General features: G+C 49.9%; 1 protein-coding gene across 1 annotated transcript; it reads right to left on the reverse strand.

The window, feature by feature from the left end:
- Positions 1-7,501: 7,501 nt before the first annotated feature.
- On the reverse strand, positions 7,502-13,796 carry PRSS16 (serine protease 16). The gene is made up of 12 exons (XM_084865231.1): positions 13,712-13,796; positions 13,476-13,636; positions 12,717-12,816; positions 12,492-12,621; positions 11,162-11,285; positions 10,863-10,940; positions 10,727-10,774; positions 9,933-10,202; positions 9,057-9,198; positions 8,428-8,607; positions 8,204-8,349; positions 7,502-8,082 (listed from the first exon to the last, which is right to left on the reverse strand). The coding sequence occupies exons 1-12, from the start codon at positions 13,779-13,781 to the stop codon at positions 8,014-8,016; spliced, it is 1,518 nt and encodes a 505-aa protein (XP_084721357.1). The 5' UTR covers positions 13,782-13,796; the 3' UTR covers positions 7,502-8,013.
- Positions 13,797-19,484: the final 5,688 nt, after the last annotated feature.

Here is a 19,484-nt window from a genome sequence, read left to right on the forward strand (position 1 = left end):
TCATCCATATCCTAGAAGGTGGGGCATCAGGATGTCTAGTGGTGACAGCAGAAAGAAACCGGGTGGAACCTCTGGACTCTTGCCCCCCTCCCCCCTGCCCATTCCTCTCTGCATAACGTGTAAGTTCAGTCAGTACACTGCTTCCTGCTTTTCCCCTTGGAACGGATATGCCAGGAAGGTAGCGGGCACAGCCCCACCCTCTTGCATCTTTGGGAGTAGGAATGGATTTGAAGTCTTAGCTTTTATTCAGCTTTAAGAATAGGGTCCCTTTCTTTGATCCCTGGGAATGCCAAGTCCTCATTCTTGGAAGAAGAGCCCACTCCTCATTCCAGAAAAGGGAAGCTCTTGACCAGTGAACCTCCAGGCTTGGAACAGGCAGGTGGGCCTTGCCTCTTTGTCCACCATTCTCCAGTCTGTACACAAAGACCCCTCTTCATGGTGTCTAATAGGACTGCTTTGTGTGCTGTTTGGAGGACAAATGACCAGACCTACCTGTGGAACCTAAGTCTGGGCCTGCCTTACTGGATGAGTTGAATCACACCACATTCTGTCTACAAATGCTCATTTTCAAGTGTTTTTGGCTTTAAGGGATGACTTGTCAGAAAGAGCTAGGGCCAGGCAGGGCCATGCAGGGTGGTGCAACCATTCTCTCTACAACATTGCTGTGTTGCCTCCAGCAGGAACAAGAAATGCAGTTAGGAAACCAAAGCTTACACCTCATTTTCCTTTTAATTTGTATCTGAAACCACTCCTCCATGTTCATGTCTTGGGGGTAGGGAGGGAAGTGGGGGGGTGGGCAGGAACCTTCTTGGGCCTGAGAACAAAGGAAGAAAGCAAAAGAGAGCAGATATCTGGGCTAGTCTCTGTTCTGTAACCAATGACAGGCCTATGAATGAGCTGTGGCATGTTCCTTAGCACTGCTTATCATCCCAAAGAAGAAAAGAGACAAAACAACTCCCTGTAGATACCTCTCTCTTGTTCTGTTCTATGGATACCTTGAAAGAGGCCTCACTGGAAAACAAGCCATCTTAAATTGGTTGATAAAATAAAAATTGTCTAAGTCAATGATGTAGAAATGACTGTGAAACTCATGTCAAATTGGGAGGAAGAAAGATGTTAAAAAGCTTGCCTAAGCTCACCTCTTAGTTGAGGGGAGATACAAGATTTAAACCCAAAAGGTCCCAAGGTCTAGACTTCTCCTCTCTCATATAGCAAATCACCAAGGTTATAACTTGAACCCAAGTCTCAATATCCATGCTAGTTGCTCCAGCAAAGTAAATGGGTGATACTGTATAGAACCTATTTACATAATGATGAACACATACTCACTTCCTGTTACATTTATCATATTCTGTGAGAAGAAGTCACAGGTTAAGCCAGATCCTCCAGAGATGAGATCTAACAAGGGCATGACTGTGGGAACCCCTTTCACATCCCATGTGATTCAGGGTTCGGGTTCTGGAGAAGGCCGCACACGAATGAAAAGAGATCTCTGAACGTGGTCTTGTCTGGGAACAATTTTCTCTCCAATTTTAATTTTGGAAATGGGGGCCAGGTGGTAGTCCAACTCTAGTGGGAGGACTACTACTCGCTCTGGCTTTGCCGTCCCTTTTATTAAGATTAAAATTATAGGATACACCCATATCCCCTAGGCCAGTGTTTCCCAAACTTCTCTCATGATGAGAATCACCTGGTGGAGTTGTTAAAACACAGATTCCTGAATCCCAACTAAGAAGTGCTAAACTAGAATTTTTGAGAGCATATAGGTAAAATTGCATACCTAGCTTAGTGCTCTGTATATAAAATCTGTCTTAGAGCACTAGTTAAGTATACAATTTTACCTATATGTTCCCAAAAATTCTAGTTTAGCACTTCTTAGTTGGGATTCAGGAATCTGTGTTTTAACAACTCCACCAGGTGATTCTCATCATGAGAGAAGTTTGGGAAACACTGCTTTAGAGCAATTGAGGTTGACCAGCCCTCCGAATTCCCTGTCCACAGCTCTCTATTATTAAAACAATGATTGGCTTCCGGTACATGACCATGGGAGGAGGTAATGGGGACCATATTGAGAGTCTGCTTGTCCTGCTGGTTTCTGACCAGCTCATCTCCACCTGTGACACTTGTGTGTCATGTCCTACCGTTTCACATGATGAAAAGTGAAAAGAGAAAAAACTAAGCTTGGGTGGATGGGCATTGACCCTTCCATAGAAGGCACCCAGAAAGGATTTGTTAAAATAATTTTATTTTACATGTACATGTATATATTACACATACATATTTTAGTATATTACTTTTTGTTTAATCTTATACTCATGCACTTGTTTTCATGACAACAAATACTCTTCGCAAATATAATTCTGAAAATTCCATGTATTTTATTGAATGGGGGACACTTAGGGACCATATGCTTCATGCCTATTTTGTGTCAATGTTAGTGAATGCATTAAGCTCATATATATTTGTTACTTTAAACCAATTATACTTTGTTTATACATTCCAAATATTTTTCTTAATAATGCTGAATACATATTTAATACATATCTGTATGAAAATCTTTATCTACATCCGTATTTCCCAAGGATTGAAGCTTAGAAGTGGAACCATTGGGTAAATATGGAAAAACACCTTCAGACCCTTGTTTTATGTTTCTTTCCAAATTTTTTGTCCTTGTGTTTCTTCCTAGAGTTGTTATGAGGAGCAAATGCTTGACCAATGAAAGATCTTCTTCTGTCTGGGAAGCTCATCTTCTGCATATTTTCTTCTGACTTGTCTTTTTTTTTGAGTTATGGAAGGTCTTTTGTGTGTTTTTTTTTTTTTTTTTTTTTTTTCTCACTGTGAGGCCTTTGTATTGCAATATTTTCTCCCACTTAGAAACTTGTATTTCAACCAAATAATGCTGTCTTTGGATGATCACAGTGCTTAGTTGTTGTTTTGTTGTTGTTGTTGTGTGTGTGTGTGTCTTAAATTTTCTGCTGAAGAATAATATACAGTCAGGGCCTGAACATTAGAGTATGGCTCACTGAATTTTCTCACACTGAACACATCAATGTAACCAACATCCAAGAAAAAAAAATATTATGAATACTCCATAGTCCCCTTTGTCTGGAGATACTTATATTAACCAACATGTACTTTCAGAATTTTTCAGATACCCCTTTATTCCTTCAGTCGGTCACCCCACAGGGGTCTTCAGTGGAGGCACATAGTTCTGGGCACCCTTGCTGGTGAGGAAAAAGTGAGGGGGAGGAATAGAGAGACTACACTCAAGCTAACAAAACAACTTAAATCAGAAAGGGCTGCAACATGAGATCATTTTCATCTATTTTTAACAACCTGAGGCTTTGAACTTTGTAGCTTTCCAGTTGTGCATCAGCGCCCAGACATAAATCCTGTGGACAACCCTCTTAAGTGGGGCGCTGGCAGCGGGAACAGTGGAGGCGCTGCCTGCCCTATGGGCCCCCAGGGAGGGAGATCCCGGTGGGATGGAGGAGCAGGTGAGGGGGGGCGGTGCCAGGCTGGGCTGCGGGGCTGCGAGGCTAGGGGTATGAGCTCTGCAGGCTACCCTGAGGGACCCCACCCGTGCATGAATTCGTGCAACAGGCCTCTAGTTTTACTATAAACACGCTCAACATTTTTTTCCCCTTCAAAACACTCTGGGTATCGCTTGGTAGCATTTCCAGAATTGCAGTTCACTTAAGACCCTTGAATAAAACGTTATCATTTAATTCTAACGAAGCCCCTGGTTTGTTCTCTCTCGGGGGAGACGAGGGGAGGTCGGAGCAGCGTCTGTGGATTGACGTTCTCAGATTCATGAACCAGAAAAGCGTGTGCAAACCCGGACCCGCAGGTCCCCTGACCGCTGACCATCGCTGCTGGTTGGTCAACCCACTCGGATCTCTGAACGTGGTCTTGTCTGGGAACAATTTTCTCTCCACCGCAGCCGACTCTCTTGGACCCATTGTCCAGGTAAATCCTTTTCTAAAATCTCATCCCCGCTCTTCTCCGTCTACGACTGTCAACAAACTTCCTCTCGCTCGGCTCGCCTGCCGCCGCCTTCCCTTCCCTCTCCACCGTTCACGGGTTTTCTCTACAGATTTCCGGTTCCAGAAAGCCTGGGTGCTTTCTGCGCTTTTCTTCTTTTGAGACCCCGTCCCCCGCCCCCACGAAAGAAGTTGCACCCAGCAAGCGTAAAGTTGTCCTTTGGCTAGGTGACCACAGACACCGTGCTCAGAAAGTGCGAGGTGGGAGTATCAGAAATAAACCTGGGTGCTGGGATTTGTACAAATAAGAGAATGGGTTGCAGAGAGGAAGTGGAATTCAAATAAGGACCAAAAGGGAGATGAGGTCCCACCGAGATTTGAACTCGGATCGCTGGATTCAGAGTCCAGAGTGCTAACCATTACACCATGGGGCCAATACGCTCCCTGGTGATATAGCTCTTTCTCCCAAGCCCCTAGCTAGAAAGGTATGTCTGCTTCTCTAGGATTAAGTGGTGGGTAACTACTTGTCACGTACTAGCCAACACTTTTTACATCGAAATCTCTGGAAAAGACGCGTTGGGAGAGGAAGTGTCAATAAGCAGGTCATCTTTCACGGTGCTTCCTCCCAGGGCCACGTGGGCTGTTAGTAAAATCAGAGTCTTCAGAGACTTGGAAAAAACAGTCTTTTAAGAACTCCTTACTTCGATTCTCTTGTTGACTTTAAAAAGTAGATTAGTTGGTACTTTGGAAAGACCATTTAAAATCGAACAAACTTTTTAAAAAGTTGCCAGCTATCGTTTCCACTTTTTCTCTTTTACCATGGGGAGAGCTCCCACTTTTGAGCCCTCTGCCCCACCCCACCCCCCAACCACTGCTCCAGGAGGAAATAAAAGGAAACACTGTCAGGGAATATGTTGAATTTATGGGCACTGAATTGGGTCATGAGTGGATTAAAGGATATAACAAGAGCGATGGATTGGAACTTTGAGAATATGGCACGGTATAGGTTAGTCTCTACTTTTTATTGGTTAAGAATCAAGTTTCTCTAAACATAAACACACCTGTGGCCTTTATGGAAATCAGACCCACATTCTCTCTCATCACTGATGTTGTTATCTCTCCCTCTCCCTTTCTGAAAGCAATAAAAATCTATTTTAAAAAAAGATTTATTGTGTGTACTAGGCACTGTGTACTAGGGTTTCATTGACGAACAAAACTGAGCACTACATCTCTTGGAAATTATATTCTAGTGAGAGTGACAGAGGAATTGAGTCATCGTGCAAATTAACACAACATTTGCAATGAGAAAGGTATATAGTGCTAAGAGAAATCTGAAGATTTATCTAGAAAGTTTTGGGAAGTTCTTTCTAAAAAAGTGAAGATTGAAAAGATACTAATCAGTATAAAAGAGTATTTAAGGAAGGACAATAGCATGTGCACAAATCTCTGGTAAGTTAGATTGCAAACAGGACAGGGTGTTAGAGAGAAAGGGGCCGGAGAGGATTTCAGGCCATAATCTTCAGGGTGACACATAAATAAGCATAAAAACATGTAGGTAATCGATAGTCAGCTCTTTCATTAAAAACACACACAACAGTTTTTGCCTCTTATCCCTTTGTCCTCTCAAAGTACACGGAATTTTGAGACCTGGTCTGACCTAACCTCAGTATAGAAGCGCTACATTTCTCCCAAACGATTTGAGGAAACGCGCGGGAATTCGGGTCATGTGAATCCCCTTTGGCGGTCTCGCTGGGCAGCCAGGAGACCTGGCCTCCCCAACTGGAACCCGGGTCCCCTACCCCCCCGCGCTGCTTTGCTGGGCAAACGCAGGCGCACCAGCAGTCGGACCGTGAAGTATTTCCCGCATGGGGTAGAGCACACTTTCCAGCCTACATTTAATCAGATAGAAACAATATGTTCCGTATCTCAGGCTTTTTAAAAATAAATATATATATTTTTTTATGTACCGTGAAAAGATTTCCTTCCCTGCTTTCTCGCTTCCCAGAAAACCCTCCCTCGACCCGGCAAATCCAGGACGCGCTGTCCATGGTCCTGACCCCGGGAAGCGTAGGGCTCGCTCCTGGCAACCCAGGGGTCGCCACCTGCTGGGCGTGCACCTGGAACCCAGTCAGATGCTAATCCCTGAAAACGTCCGAGCCGAGCGGACCCGCTCGCTGTCACCCTGTCTTCGAGGCCTACACGCCAGGTCCCTGCGTGTCTGTCTCGCAGACTTACATTAACCACACACCCAAGTAAACACACCCGCACCGTGTGGCAATCCCAGCCGGGACTGGTCTGTGGGAAATGGAACTGAAAGTTGAACCTATTGACGCCGAGCTTTTCGGTGCCTTCTGGCCTATAGCGGCCGCAGCACTTGGAAGTCTGGGCTCAGGGAATCCAGGTGTGAAGACACAGATTGGGCTCAGGTCCTCCCAGATCTGGAGACGCGGGTCGGACTCAATTACTTGCACCCAGAAGCCCTGATTTGGAGTCGAGGGTTGGGCTCTGGTCCACGCACCTGGAATGCCTCTGCTTGGTGATGGAGGTCATCCTTAGGTCTTCCTTTCTTTCCTTTTTTCTTTATCTCCTATCTGTCGAACCTATTCATCAACTGTCTATCTAGGATCTATCCATCTGTTATCTATCATCCACTATCTATTGTCCATCTACTTATCCATTATTTATCTATCAATCATCTGCCATCTATCCACATACCATAAAAGGTCTTGGATCCAGATGACAAAAAATCGCTAAAGTGCAATGCTAAGAGGGAAGGATCTGATTTTTAAATATAATTTGGTGGAGTTGGAGTTGTGATTCTTAGAAATTCTATGGATAAATTCCCAGATTGACAACAGAAATAAGCATAAAAACATGAGGACATGGATCTCAGCGGTGCTCCTCTGAGGAGGACTTTTTGGAAACCTGAAAGGCTTAGGCCTTTAGAGGAGAGATGCAAATACAAAAGACCTTGAGCAAGGGTTGTTTCCACCTGGGACCTTCCGCGTGTCAGGTGAATGTGATAACCACTCCACTATCGAAACACCATGCTGAATGCTTGCTTTACAAGGTATATCAGAGTCACATACTTATTTCCTGGGTGTCCCCAAAACTAATACCTTTGAATGATTTTTCTTTTGGTACGTTTTCATTCACAGTGCATCCCCCCCCCCCCTCACATTATTTGTTAAAATAAAAATATGGAAATTCTGACTCATAATCAAATGTAACTCAAAACCCGAGTTAAAAATTCTCCAAAACTAGGCAGGGTGACATCCTCATCTTTTGAACTTTTAGGGGGTTTGTTTTATTTGCTTGTAATTCAGTGGGGTGTAAGGAAATACTGTGGTTTTAATTCACATTTCTCTAATGACTAATCAGGTTGGACATCTTTTTCATGTGCTTATTGACCACACGTGTATTTTTTCTTTGTTTTTATGCAGGTATTTTTAAAATTGAAGTGCTTATTCAAGTGCTTTGCCCATTTGTCATTCACTCATCTTTTTATTATTGGTTTCTGGGATTTCCTTAAATAATCTAGACCCAAGTCCTTTGTCAGATATAGGTATTATGCAGGTTTTCACTCACTCTTTCACTTGTCTTTCCATTCTTAAGAAAGAATGCCTTTTAATGAGCAGAGCAAAAGCAGGCAGGGCAGGGCCCAGGGGCCAGAGAGGGATGAGCAGAAGGCGCCCACCTGGCGGCAGAGCAGAATGTGAGCATCAGACTCAGATTAGTGGGGGGAGGGCACCAGCATGAACAGTGACATTTCCCTGACATTTGCCATTGAAATACTGACATCCACAATGAGAGTAAACACCCAGTTATGTTTGCAGAACTTCTTGTCTGTAACAGAGCCATTTTAGCTGGGAGTGAGGATAGTTGCATACACAAGTCAGTTATACTCGGAACAGATGCTGAATGCCAATTCTTGGGAATTTCCTCTTCTTAAACAAGCTGCTTTCTCCGGTCCAGTGAACAATATGTCCTGGTCTGAGGTCGGCAGCAGGGAGTGGCGAGGGTGCGGGGCTCAGACCCCACCCCCAACCAAGTTCTTCTTTGGCAGCTTGAGCCAGGTCTGCAGCTGCTGCAAGATGCTCTGTAAAGAGGTGGGAGAATTTTGAAAGTCAGATCCTAGTATTAGTGAGGGCAGGAGCATGCAAATTAGTATGCAAATGAAAATGTAAATTACCCAGGGCTTTTTGTTGTTGTTGTCTTACCTGGCGCCCTAGGCGGAGGCTGGGGGTGTCTGAGGGCCGCTCAGGTGCCATATCCAAGCAGTGAGAGGCATTGGGGATGAGAAGGGCTGACACGGAGGGTCCCAAAGCCTGTGTTACACTCAGCACATGCCAGGGGTCCGAATCCCCTGGGAAGAAAGGGGAAATGGTGTGCCGAACTGGGGCCTGATGGAGACTTTGAGGTCAGGTTCGGATGGCACACTCACCATTCACGAACAGCACCTGGGTGGCCACTGGGGTCTGGCCACCATAGTAGGAGTTCGTCTGAGCCACAGCCTGGACTATGGATGAGGTTGAAAGCCCAAACACCTGCTCACACAGCTCCAGCTGGGAGGGCAGTGCTGGGAGTTTGGAGAAAGGACATGTGGGGTCTTCACAGGTGACATCTGTGGAGGGGGATATCTATGAGTGTGGGGTGTAAACCCAACTCCAAAGCCTCCTTCAGTTAATTACTGAGCTCTCCCCAACAATGACCAATGGATTCACAGCCCTGTCGAAGAGGCACCTCCTGCACCCAGAGATGGCCCAGAACAATAGGGCTGTGATAGGCTGAAAATTAAAATGTTGTTTAGAATGCTTATTTACTATGTCAGCTTATCTGTACCAGTAGAAAGAAATGCCTTCCTTCTCTTGATGTAATTTGTTCCCTTTCCTTTCTCATAAAAAGCCATTGCCTTTGTCTCTTAATTGGAAAACTATTTAAGTTTCTGCCTGAATCAGTGCTTCTCATATAGTTATTCTTATTGATCTCAAATAAATGCTTTTTGCCTAACACCTGTCACTTCAATAGATTTTTTTTAAAGGTTATCAGAGGAGGGTTGAGTCAGGTACTCACAGAAGCCGAACTCAGTACATGTCTGATACAACCACTGCCGGTCACCCACGCCGGACACTTGGGGTTCTGTGACCCTCAGCTGTGCCAATGTCTCTGCTTGGGAGAAGCTTAAACATCTCTGGCCCAGGCTGTGCATGACAACCTAGGGGACAATATATACACACACACATGCATAGAGTCTCCCCTTTCTCCTGCAAGCCAGGGTCTGGCAGCATAGGCCCCTAAAAGCCGAAGGTGAGAAGTCAGAAGAAAGAGTGCCTAAGTTCTCCTTGGACTCAGTGGTCAGAATGGGTGGGCGCTTGGGTCCCTGTGGGTAAGAGGTTCAGGTCGTAGATGACTTGGACCTTATTACCTGTGAGAACTGGGGCGAGTGATAGATAGTCTCGGGCCTCAGTTTCTCCCTCTGTAAGTGGGGATCATAACAGGGCCTGTCTCCTAGAACTACTGTGAGAATTCATGGAAATAATTCACGCGAAACTCTTCACACAGCTCTCCGCGCACACAGCGCTGTATAAGTAACACCGGGATCGCAGCTGTGGCTTCCGAAGGTGAGGACTCTGGCTTCAGAAGAATGCTGTCCTCGGGGCTACCTATATCTTTTCAGTCTAAATGCTAATTGGCACTTGCTGTGTGCCAGACCCTGTGCAGGCCCGAGAACAAGACAAAACAAGGCAGACAAAACAGACAGCTTCGGTGCTAATCTGCATCGTGTGTGAGCCCGTGACGGGCCCCTTATTTCACCTCCCTGGGCCCTGAGCCATCCCCATTGACAGGTGAAGAACATGAGGCTCAGCAGTGGTGCAAGGCTGTTCAAGGCTGCACAGCGGAGGTGGGGCCCTTGTCTAGGACTTTCCCACCGTGCTACGGGGAGCTCACCTGCACCGCTCGACGCAGCCCGCGGTAGGGCTTGCCCTCGAGCAGGAGTCCGCAGAGCTGCCGCACGCTCAGCGGAGTCCCCGCCTGCCCGTTATACTGCACTGCGCCCCCCACCAGCGCCTGCAGCGCCCCTAGCAGCTCCGCCCGGTCCTCCGCGCGGCCCAGGGACGAGCAGGCACCCAGCTCAGCCTTCAGGGCTTTACGGGCCTCATCTCCCACGCGCAACCGTCGCTCCACCTCCGCGAAGGCCGTGGACACCGCCGCTCGGCACTGCAGGGAAGAAAGGCTGCGTCGGCGACCATCGCCTGGACCCGGCCTGTCTCTTCCAGGACCAGCATCCCCCTGAGCTCCCGAATGCCCACACTGAACCTCACCCACTGATAGGTCCACCCTCCTCTGGCCCCGCCCACACTGAGCCTTACCCCCTGATAGGTCCATTCTCCTGGGGGGGCCCATACTGAGCCTCACACCTTGTTAGGTCCACTCTCCTCTGGCCCCGCCCATACTTAGCTTCACCCCTTGATAGGTCCACTCTCCTCGGGCCCCGCCCCATACTGAGCCTCACCCCCTGATAGGTCCACTCTCCTCGGGCCCCGCCCACACCGGTCTCGCCTTCGTTGGAGCTCCTCCCTCCCGAGGTCCTAGCGGGTCCTCAGCGCCAGCCTCCTAGGGTCCGTGCATCTCTGGGGGTCCCACCTCCCCGGCCCCCGCCACCGAGCTGGCTGCATTTTCCCTCTGGCCCCACTTTGAAGGCCGCCTCCCCTCTGCAGCCCCCAGGACGGGCCCCCTCCTACTTCCGGAGACCCGCCGATGGCCGTGTTCGTGAGGCTCCTGGACACCACCTATGGCCCGACCGCGGGAGGAGAAGAGGCGCATCAGGGACCCGATGGCTGAGACCCCGCTCCTCCCCGGACCCGCCCGCGGCCTCACCTTGTTGTACGCGGAGAAATCCAGCACGGCCCGCACCGGGGCCGAGGAGGCGACCGCGGCGAAGAGGAGATGCGGGAACTGGTGGGGAGAGGTTGTCAGGCGGGCGGGGCTGGGACCCCCAACCTTCCGCCCTGTGCCCCGCACGCCTCGCGTGGCCCCAGGCGAGCCCCTCTGTGCGCCGGGCCCTTGGGAAGCCGGCTGTGGAAAGCCCTTCTGTAGGGGGCGGGTGTGGGGAGAGGGTGCTCCTATCCCCTGAGGTGGGACCCCGAATCCACCCCACCCCCAGGGGGTCCCAGGACCTTCAGCCGCGCCCAGGCGGCCAGGGAGCCGGCATAGGAGCCTCCGAAGCAGACCCAGGGGCTGGAAGAGGAGACGTTGTAGCGGCGGGAGAGCGCGAGGCGGGCGGAGACCACGTCGGCCAGCCTGGGGTCAAGGGAAGGCCGGTCGGTCACCTCGGCAATCCCTGGGACACCCCTCTGTGCAGGCGGGGCCGCACGGGGCAGTGGGTGTCTGGCTAGAAGCCGGGGCTCCTTTCTCGGGAAGTATTTCTGAAGGCTTCATCCACACACCAGTTTCCTGACGTGGCCAGGCCAGGGGAGACCCTTGGGAAAGCCTCCACCCTCCTCTCCTTCCATATTACGTGGGAGAGGAAAAACCTCAAGGCAGTTTGGGCAGGAACCAGACAAATGGAGAAGAAAGAGTTCCTCAGGCAGAGAAGGGTTCAGGGCAGAGGGGTGAGAGTACTGGGGGCAGGGGAGACAAAGCTGGAAAGCCACGCTGGGACACGTCTAACATCCTCTTTTCCAGGTGCTCCCTTCCCTCCCTAACCTTCCTGAACCAGTTTGCAGCCAGGGCCATCCCACTGCAGTTAGAAACCAGGTAAGTTTGTGGAAGGATTGGAAGCTAGGGAGTAACACAAAGGCAAAGAGATACAGACAGACAGACAGATGGACAAGAGTAAGATAGAGAAAGGCAAACGAGAGGATTCCAGGCAAGTGTGTGGAGAATAGAGCAGGTGAGGAGTTAGGGAAGGGTGTTGCTAGTATGAGTAGGGTGCCCTAAAGGAGGGGAGGGGAAATATGCAACATCTGGGGAGCCCAGGGGGAGGGTTCAGAGGCTCTCCACAGCTGAGCCTGTATGTCTGGGGAACAGCAAGGATGGCTGTGCAGCTGGAGCCCTATGAGTGGGAGGAAGTGCAGGTTAGAGAGTGACCAAGCCAGAGCCAGTCAAACCTCACGGCCACTGTGAAGATAGGACCTTACTGTGATGAGATGACAGATGTGAGGGCTTTGAGGTAGGGAGCGTGGTGGTCCGGATTACACCCTACCAACCACTCTGGCTTCATCTGGAGAATGGACTGAAGAGGTCAAGGGCAGCAGTGGAGGCCAGTGAGGAGGCTGTGTCCTTCGAGAGGAGACCAGGTCATGTGGACCAGTCATCAGAGTGAGGGTGAGAGAAGACAATGTATGAGAAAGAGATGGAGAGGGACAGAGACCCAGAGATGGAAAGAGAATAAGACACCAAAAGATAGAAAAACAACAACCATGAACCAAAGACTCAAGGTCAACATCAGGCAGGGGAGACATCTCTAGTCCCTTGACCCCAAACACTTTCCCTATCCCAACATACGCATGGCGGCTGGACAGGAAGCGGAGTTGGGGCATGGTGAGGCCCCCAGCAGGTATGCTCAGGCCATAAAACCTGTGTTCCAGGCCTATCACCAGGGCCCCCAGGGCTGGGGCCAGGGCTGCAGGATGCCCTGTAAAGAGGGAGGAAGGGGAGTGTGAGGTGGGTGAAGCTCTCTCAGCCCTCCCCCGGCTCCCCAACTACGTCTCTCCCACTCTTGCTCCTCACCTCTCATCACTGAGCCAGGATTGAGGCTGCCCTCGCCCCCCAGATGCAGGAAAACGGGTCCATCCCAGCTGGCCCAGTGCTGGTCGTTTATCCAGTACCGCTGAGTGGTGGGATGAGGAAGAAGAAATGGGATTGTGAGCGTTCTGACCTCCCTTCTCTAGTCCCCGTTCCTCCCCGTCTTTCTCCCTAGGGGACCGTTCTTCCTATACTTAGTAGTGTCGGAAACAGGCTTATTTATGGTGTCATTGCCCTCCTGTTGTCTTCTCACCTAGAATGTAAAACCTATAAGAGCAGATACTTTGGGCAAATTTTTATCTCTTATATCCCATGCCCAAGCATAGTGGCGAGCACATGGGAGGCACCTGCTCTATGTTAACAACTGTAGAAAAGTAACACATGCAGGCAGGTTGGGAATAGCACCAAGGTGAGAAGACCTTTGGAGGCTGCATACATAGTAGGTGTGAAAAAGGGTGAGTTTGCTCATTCATTTAGGAGATATTGTCAAGTTGTGAACCAGGGCTGATTCCAAAGTCAGTCCAAGTCTCTGCTACACATCCAGACTGGTGGTAGTTCTAGCGTTTATTCTGAAGGACATGGGGAGGATGGAGAGAGAGAGAAAGAGAGAGAGAGAGAGAGAGAGAGAGAGAGAGAGAGAGAGAGAGAGAGAGAGAGAGAGAGAGAGCGCAGAGGCTGAGGGACAGAGTATGGAGGGAAGGAGAGGGCAGGGTAGGCCGTGGGCTCCCCCGATCCAGACCTCACCTGTAGGAAGGACCTCCTGTCAGACGCATTGAAGGGGTCCAGGGGCTGTTCCAGCCACCCCTCTCTAGGGAGGGCCGCCACCCCCGGATCCAGACTCAGGCCCAGGGCAGAGCTCTCCTGAAAACGCTGAATGTGCTCTCTGAGGCGCCTAAGGAGAGAGGCTGCGGGGCCCAGAGGGGACAGCGTTCAGCCGAGCCCCCTTCGGAGCCCCCGCCTGAACCCCAGGCTTCTCCTACCTGGAGCTGAGGTCCCCCCGAGGGAAGCCAGGAGCAGAGGGCCCAGCCACAGGGCAGGGCCCAGGGCCATGCTGCCCGGTCCTCTGCGAGAAGCGCTCGGCATCCTCCTTCGGCCCCAGAGCTGCCTGGAGGGTTATAGCCGCGGAGCTAGGGCTTCTTTGCAGACGCCTTTCCTGGGAACGGTCAAGCGTCGGTAGGATCCACCTACGCGGGGCAGGGACGCCCGCGTCTGTGTCCAGAGGCTAGGGAAGCCGCACCTGGATATCCAGTGTCTTCCCGCTGTTCCTGGTTTTCTCTCCTCTCGTCCTCTGGTCTCCTTTGCCCTGTCCCTCAGTTTCCCTTCGTTGAGTTTGTTTCCCCTTCTTGCCCTTCAGTCGTCGTTAAAACGAGTTAAACAAGAAAGTCTGCTTTGAAAAGAGGAGACATCCTTTAGTTCTAGATGTGCAAGAATGTCAGCAAACTTTTTATTCCTCTAAGTAAAAAGAGCTTCTCTCCTCCTGACAACTGGCCGGTTAGCTCAGTTGGTTAGAGCGTGGTGCTAATAACGCCAAGGTCGCGGGTTCGATCCCCGTACGGGCCACAGGGGTTTTGTTTTCCTTCCACCAGTTATTTTTGCTGCAGCTATTTAATGTTGCTGCAGTCACCTCACACGTGGGAAGCAGGCTCCCCGAGGTAAGATTGGGATTAAACGTGGACTTCACTTCTTAATCTTCAGCAGTGACACCAACGCTCTTTGTCCCCTTCTTCAAAGGAAGGGGGGGGGGGGGAACACACAAAAAGAAAAACCTGATTTTAGGAAAAAGTGGCATAAAGCTTTCACATAGAAATTTTAGTAAAGAGAACACTAGTAGGGGTGGCCCCGGAGGTGCTTCATCCACCTGCTGTCTCCTCACCTGCTGCCTTTTCAGCTCTGTCGACAGAGGTACTTCTTATGGTTAAAACCATCACTACCACACACATCCATATTTCTTTCCCCTTTTTCCCTTCCTTTCTTCCTTCCTCTCTCTCCCTCCTTCCCTTCTCCTCTCTCTCTCTCTCTCTCTCTCTCTCTCTCTCTCTCTCTCTCTCTCTCTCTTTCTCTCTCTCTTTCTTTTTCTTTTCTTCTTTCTTCTTTCGTATCCAAGTAATGTTGGAGTTAAGGACAGACTGAGGGGTGAGTCATGGTCCAGATAATGTGGCACAGTTGGAGAAAGGCCCCGGAATGTATGAAGTTCATAACTGGGTATTAAAATATGATTTTTATTTTGAACTTTGTGCATCAATTTAGAGATAACTAGTTATGCGTGGTGAGTTCTATTTTTTATTTTTTATGGTGAGCTCTATTTTAAAACTTGCCATGTAGAATATTCACTGTAAAATTCCAGAAAAGGTAAGAGAACCAAATGTTTCCGCCCGGTTTCGAACCGGGGACCTTTCGCGTGTTAGGCGAACGTGATAACCACTACACTACGGAAACTCGCCTGCTGCTACCATTTTACATTTTGGAATAAGTAAGAATTAACTTTGACTTTTACCCTTTCCATGAAGTTATTGTTATTATTATTATTTGTCTTGTCTTTTTTCTTTTTGGTTGCTGTTGTTCAGACACTGATTTCCTCCCACACCCAGATCCTTGGCAGCCACAGCGTCAGAGTTGATCACTCCGCGACAGTCCGCACACCGGACTGAGGACCTCAGGCGCCTGGGAAATTTCAAGAATTATCTTGGCATGCTCTGCGCTCATTCCCCTGACCCCATCTCTTGGTGACTGTAATTACCTTGTAGAAGCTGGCCGAGCTCAGAGGACAAGGCCGGGACCTGGGGAGGGGGTGACCGGGACCCGGTGTGCCTGCGAGGAGTGGGGGGAGGGACCTCGAGTCGGTCCATCCGACGTCACACTTTTCTGTTCGGTTCTGTCTCAGGTCCCCGCCTGGGACGTGTGCACTCGTGTCTTATGTCCCACAACGTCCCACAGCAGGAGGTGACCTCTGTGGCTCACCTGACTCTTCTTGGTGAAACACCCCATCTCCAGGGCCCCAAATCACCGTCCTTTCCAGGGACAGGCCACATGCCTTCCACTAGGGTCTAAGGCTGACCACCCCCCTCCTCAACACCCCCCTCCCCCCGGAGGCACCGAGTAGAGAAAAAGTGCTTGTCCCCAAAGTCGCCATGCTGATGGTCATTGTAAGTTTGTAGGTAATGACTTAGTTACCATCAGGCTGATGCACGGAGTGAAAGTCACAGGGACTTCTCCCAGAAGACGGGCGTCCCTTCCAGTTTTCTGGGGCAGGAAACACTTGCTGGGGGGGAGTGCTGTGACGTAAACACACCTGAGGCGGGGGAAGGGCCGCAGAATGGAGGGCAGGTGCCTGCCCTGGGGCGAAGCTCGCGCAGAGCGGGAGTGGGACTGAGAGCGCCGTTCTAGGGGTGAACCAGAGCTTGGCCTCCTTCCTTCCTTCTCCTCGCGGAAATCCACGTCACGGAGAATCAGTGACATGCACGGGCCGGGGCCGAGGGCTCAGGGAGACCCTCCGCTGCAGGAACTTAGATTTAACCTGAAGGTTTTGGGTGAGGAAGAATCAACTGCTCCAAGACGAACATGACAATTTCCATTTCCATCCAAAGGCCTCTTGGCTTCGGCGTCAATGAATAGAAAGGGCCGATATTGTGTGAAGGATGTTCCAAGCATCCTTACCTTTTGAAACAAGCCCACAGAAGTCACCACGTGCACTGGTGCTGTTGGAGATTGGTCCTCAGCCGAGCTCTCCTGCGCCTGCGGGGAACCGGTTCCTCAGGGCCCTCTTCCCGAGCAGGTGGGCTCCCTTTCTTTTGACCACCTGGGGCACGAGGGCACCGGATGTTGTTCTCTGTTGCCTAAGGGGCAAGCAGCTTTACAAACGTATTATTTACAATCTTCCAGGAACTAGCAATTCTAATTAGTACTAACTTGGTAATACTGAACCCAAAAGCCCCCTCCTGTCACCGGGATGGCCGAGTGGTTAAGGCGTTGGACTTAAGATCCAATGGACGTATGTCCGCGTGGGTTCGAACCCCACTCCCGGTAAATTGGTCGTAATGTAGATTGGTTGTGATAGGAATTTTATGTGGGGGAGAGGATGGATTCCTTGAGCAATACTAATGCAGTTTGTAGTTGAGTCTTAATTTAGTCCTTCCAATGGCTGTCTATAATTGATGGGTTTAGGTAATCGACATACAGTATGACATATTTAATGACATCTCTGTATTAAAACCTAAGTTGTTTTCTGTGTCCTTTTGTTTCTTTTTTAAGTCTTTTCTCCTGTTCTTGAAATATGAGCTTTTTTCATGATTTAGATTTTTTCCTCCACTATCGCTTTAACATTTATGTCTTTTAAAACAATTTTTAGTGCTTTCCCTAGGACTTCTTAATATACAGCTACAATTAATGTCTGCCTTCAAATAAGACCATGCTGGTCCTGTGTAAGTGAGTTTACTCACTTTTATATTTGTGTTATTGTCACAGTTCGCTTCCATGTGCACTATAACTTTACCGCATGTTTATACTACTTTTGCATTATGCAATCAGTTATTTTTAGAGTGATTAAAATTTGGAAACTTTTTATTGATATAACTATATTATTAATTGTAATTAAAATATAATTATTCTTTTAAAAATTATTCTTAATTATAGCCAATTAATTAAGAATTGGTTATAATTATTAATTAATAAAAACTTAGAGATGTCCCCAGGCCCTTGAGTTAAAATATTAAATCAAGTATCTCTGCCTGGTAAGACCACGTCAGTGAATTTGATTTGATTCAACTTTATATTCTTTCCACTTTGATTCTATACACGTAAGATCCACTCCTACTCAAACTTGCCCGGCTTCTTTTAGGATGCAATTCTTATGTGTGGCTCACCTCCTAGTGGGTCGCATTTGTCCTTGAACTCGGGATCACTTATACAGTGCTATGTGTAGATTATAGCTCACTGGGGCGCAGAGGGGAGGGAGGAATATCATTAATTCACACACAAAAATTCTCCAGGATGCTTTCTTAGCTTTTAGTGCCTGGAATTTGTTTTTCTTTTCTTTTTTTTCTTTTTTAGTGCCTGGAATTTGTATAATATTCGGAACCCTGGGTCAAGCCTTTGCTTGGTTATAAGTTTTTTGTCTTTATAAATTTGAAATAAAAATTAAAAAAAAAGGGGGGGGGGGGGAGATTCACAACAATGTGTATTTTCTATAAAGGCTGTGGCAAACCCAGGCCTGTCAGGCAGTCTGCTCTGTTCTGGGCGGGAGGGGTATGACCGGCAGCAGGTAGCTGTTTCCGTAGTGTAGTGGTTATCACGTTCGCCTCACACGCGAAAGGTCCCCGGTTCGAAACCGGGCGGAAACATAGTTTTTCCCGAAATGCCATTTCAACATCTATAAGTTACAGACCTCAGAGTTCGTACGCTTTCTCCTTTTTGGAAAGCAAGCGTTACCCTAAGACATCCGCGGAGTCGCTGGCGTTCCGCACAAATCTCCAAAATGACGCAAAGCCAGTAAGATGTCAACCCAAGAGGCTCGGCCAAGCGGAGGTGGAGATACGCGCTCCTCGGGAAAGCTCTGAAGGAGCCTCAGTATCAGCGCCTAAGGGCGCCCAGCACCCAGGCAGCTGCACGGAGTGGGTCCGTTCCCTGCAGACGCAGCGAGGGGCAGGGAAGCAGAGCAGACCTGGGAGCCTGCAGGGCCCACGGAGAAGAGGGAGCAGAGGCGACGCCGGGAGGAGGGCTGCGCGGCCCCGCCCCCGGGACACCCGTCAGGCCCGGTTGGGAGGGGCCTCTCCCTGGCCACCTCGGCGTTCCTCCCGGTTCAGACAGCAGCGCTGACCTGGAGGCCGATGGTCGTGGGTTTGGGGGTCCTTGTTCCTGGGAGCCGGATGGGGTCGCGGGCTCAGACATGGTTGCACTGTCCTCCGGCCCCGTGGACGGCCCCCCGCCGCACTCGGGCGCCACCCCGTGTCGGACGCTCCGCACTGCAGCGCCGGACCCGCGCCTCCGCGAGCTTTCTCGGTCCGTTAGAGCGATTCTGTTTCCCGGGAGGAGCACGTTCCTCTGCGCCCGCATCTCGGATGATTCCTTTCCCTTTGTAGGAAAGAATATTTTTTAACCGTTTATGAAAGAACGCACTGACGGAGTCTCATGTGACTATACAAGGGCTCAGAGATGGCCCCTCCACCGTGGGGCCGGTTAGCTCAGTTGGTTAGAGCGTGGTGCTAATAACGCCAAGGTCGCGGGTTCGATCCCCGTACGGGCCAGCTACAGCTTCTTTTTTTCCTTCTAATTTTTATATCTGCCTGGTCGTGGACTCTGCTCACATCCGGTTACGGACATTGCTCGGGTCACCACCTCTGGGTGATAAGGTTCGTCCGGTTCTTTTTGATTTGTTTGTGTCTGGGAACAACGCAGGGGCGTTAGGATGGAGAGAGCATCCAGGGGGAGGGGACCGGGGACCGGAGCATCCCAGCTCGGCGCGGGGTGCAGGGGGTGGAGTGGGGTGGGGGTGGGGGGTGTAGAGGGGGTGTAAGAGCTTGAGTGGCCTCACCCGAACGCCCAGGGTGCGGGGCTGCAGCTCCGGCCTCCCGGGCGGGTTTGGTGTTTTGCTTTGTTTCTCTGGAGCCTCAGCCCGCAGCGACCTGTGACCCTCCCCTCCCGCGCGTGGGTGTGAGTCAGCGGCGGGCGCGGTGGGGACGGGGAGGCCCGGCCCCGCCCCGCCCGCCCCGCCCTCGTCTGCTTCTCCAGCGCGGGCTCTGCGGACCGGACATCCAGACA

This window comes from Pipistrellus hanaki, assembly GCF_964339955.1.
Source record: "Pipistrellus hanaki genome assembly, chromosome: 18".
Classification (NCBI taxonomy): Eukaryota; Metazoa; Chordata; class Mammalia; order Chiroptera; family Vespertilionidae; genus Pipistrellus; species Pipistrellus hanaki.

Coding starts and splice junctions, on each gene's coding strand:
- PRSS16 (XM_084865231.1), bottom strand. CDS start 13,781: ATGGCCCTGGGCCCTGCCCTGTGGCTGGGCCCTCTGCTCCTGGCTTCC. Junction 12,622..12,716: donor TCCTGGCTCAGTGATGAGAG/GTGAGGAGCAAG, acceptor CCCTCTTTACAG/GGCATCCTGCAGCCCTGGCC. Junction 9,199..9,932: donor GGCTGCGTCGAGCGGTGCAG/GTGAGCTCCCCG, acceptor ATTGTCCCCTAG/GTTGTCATGCACAGCCTGGG.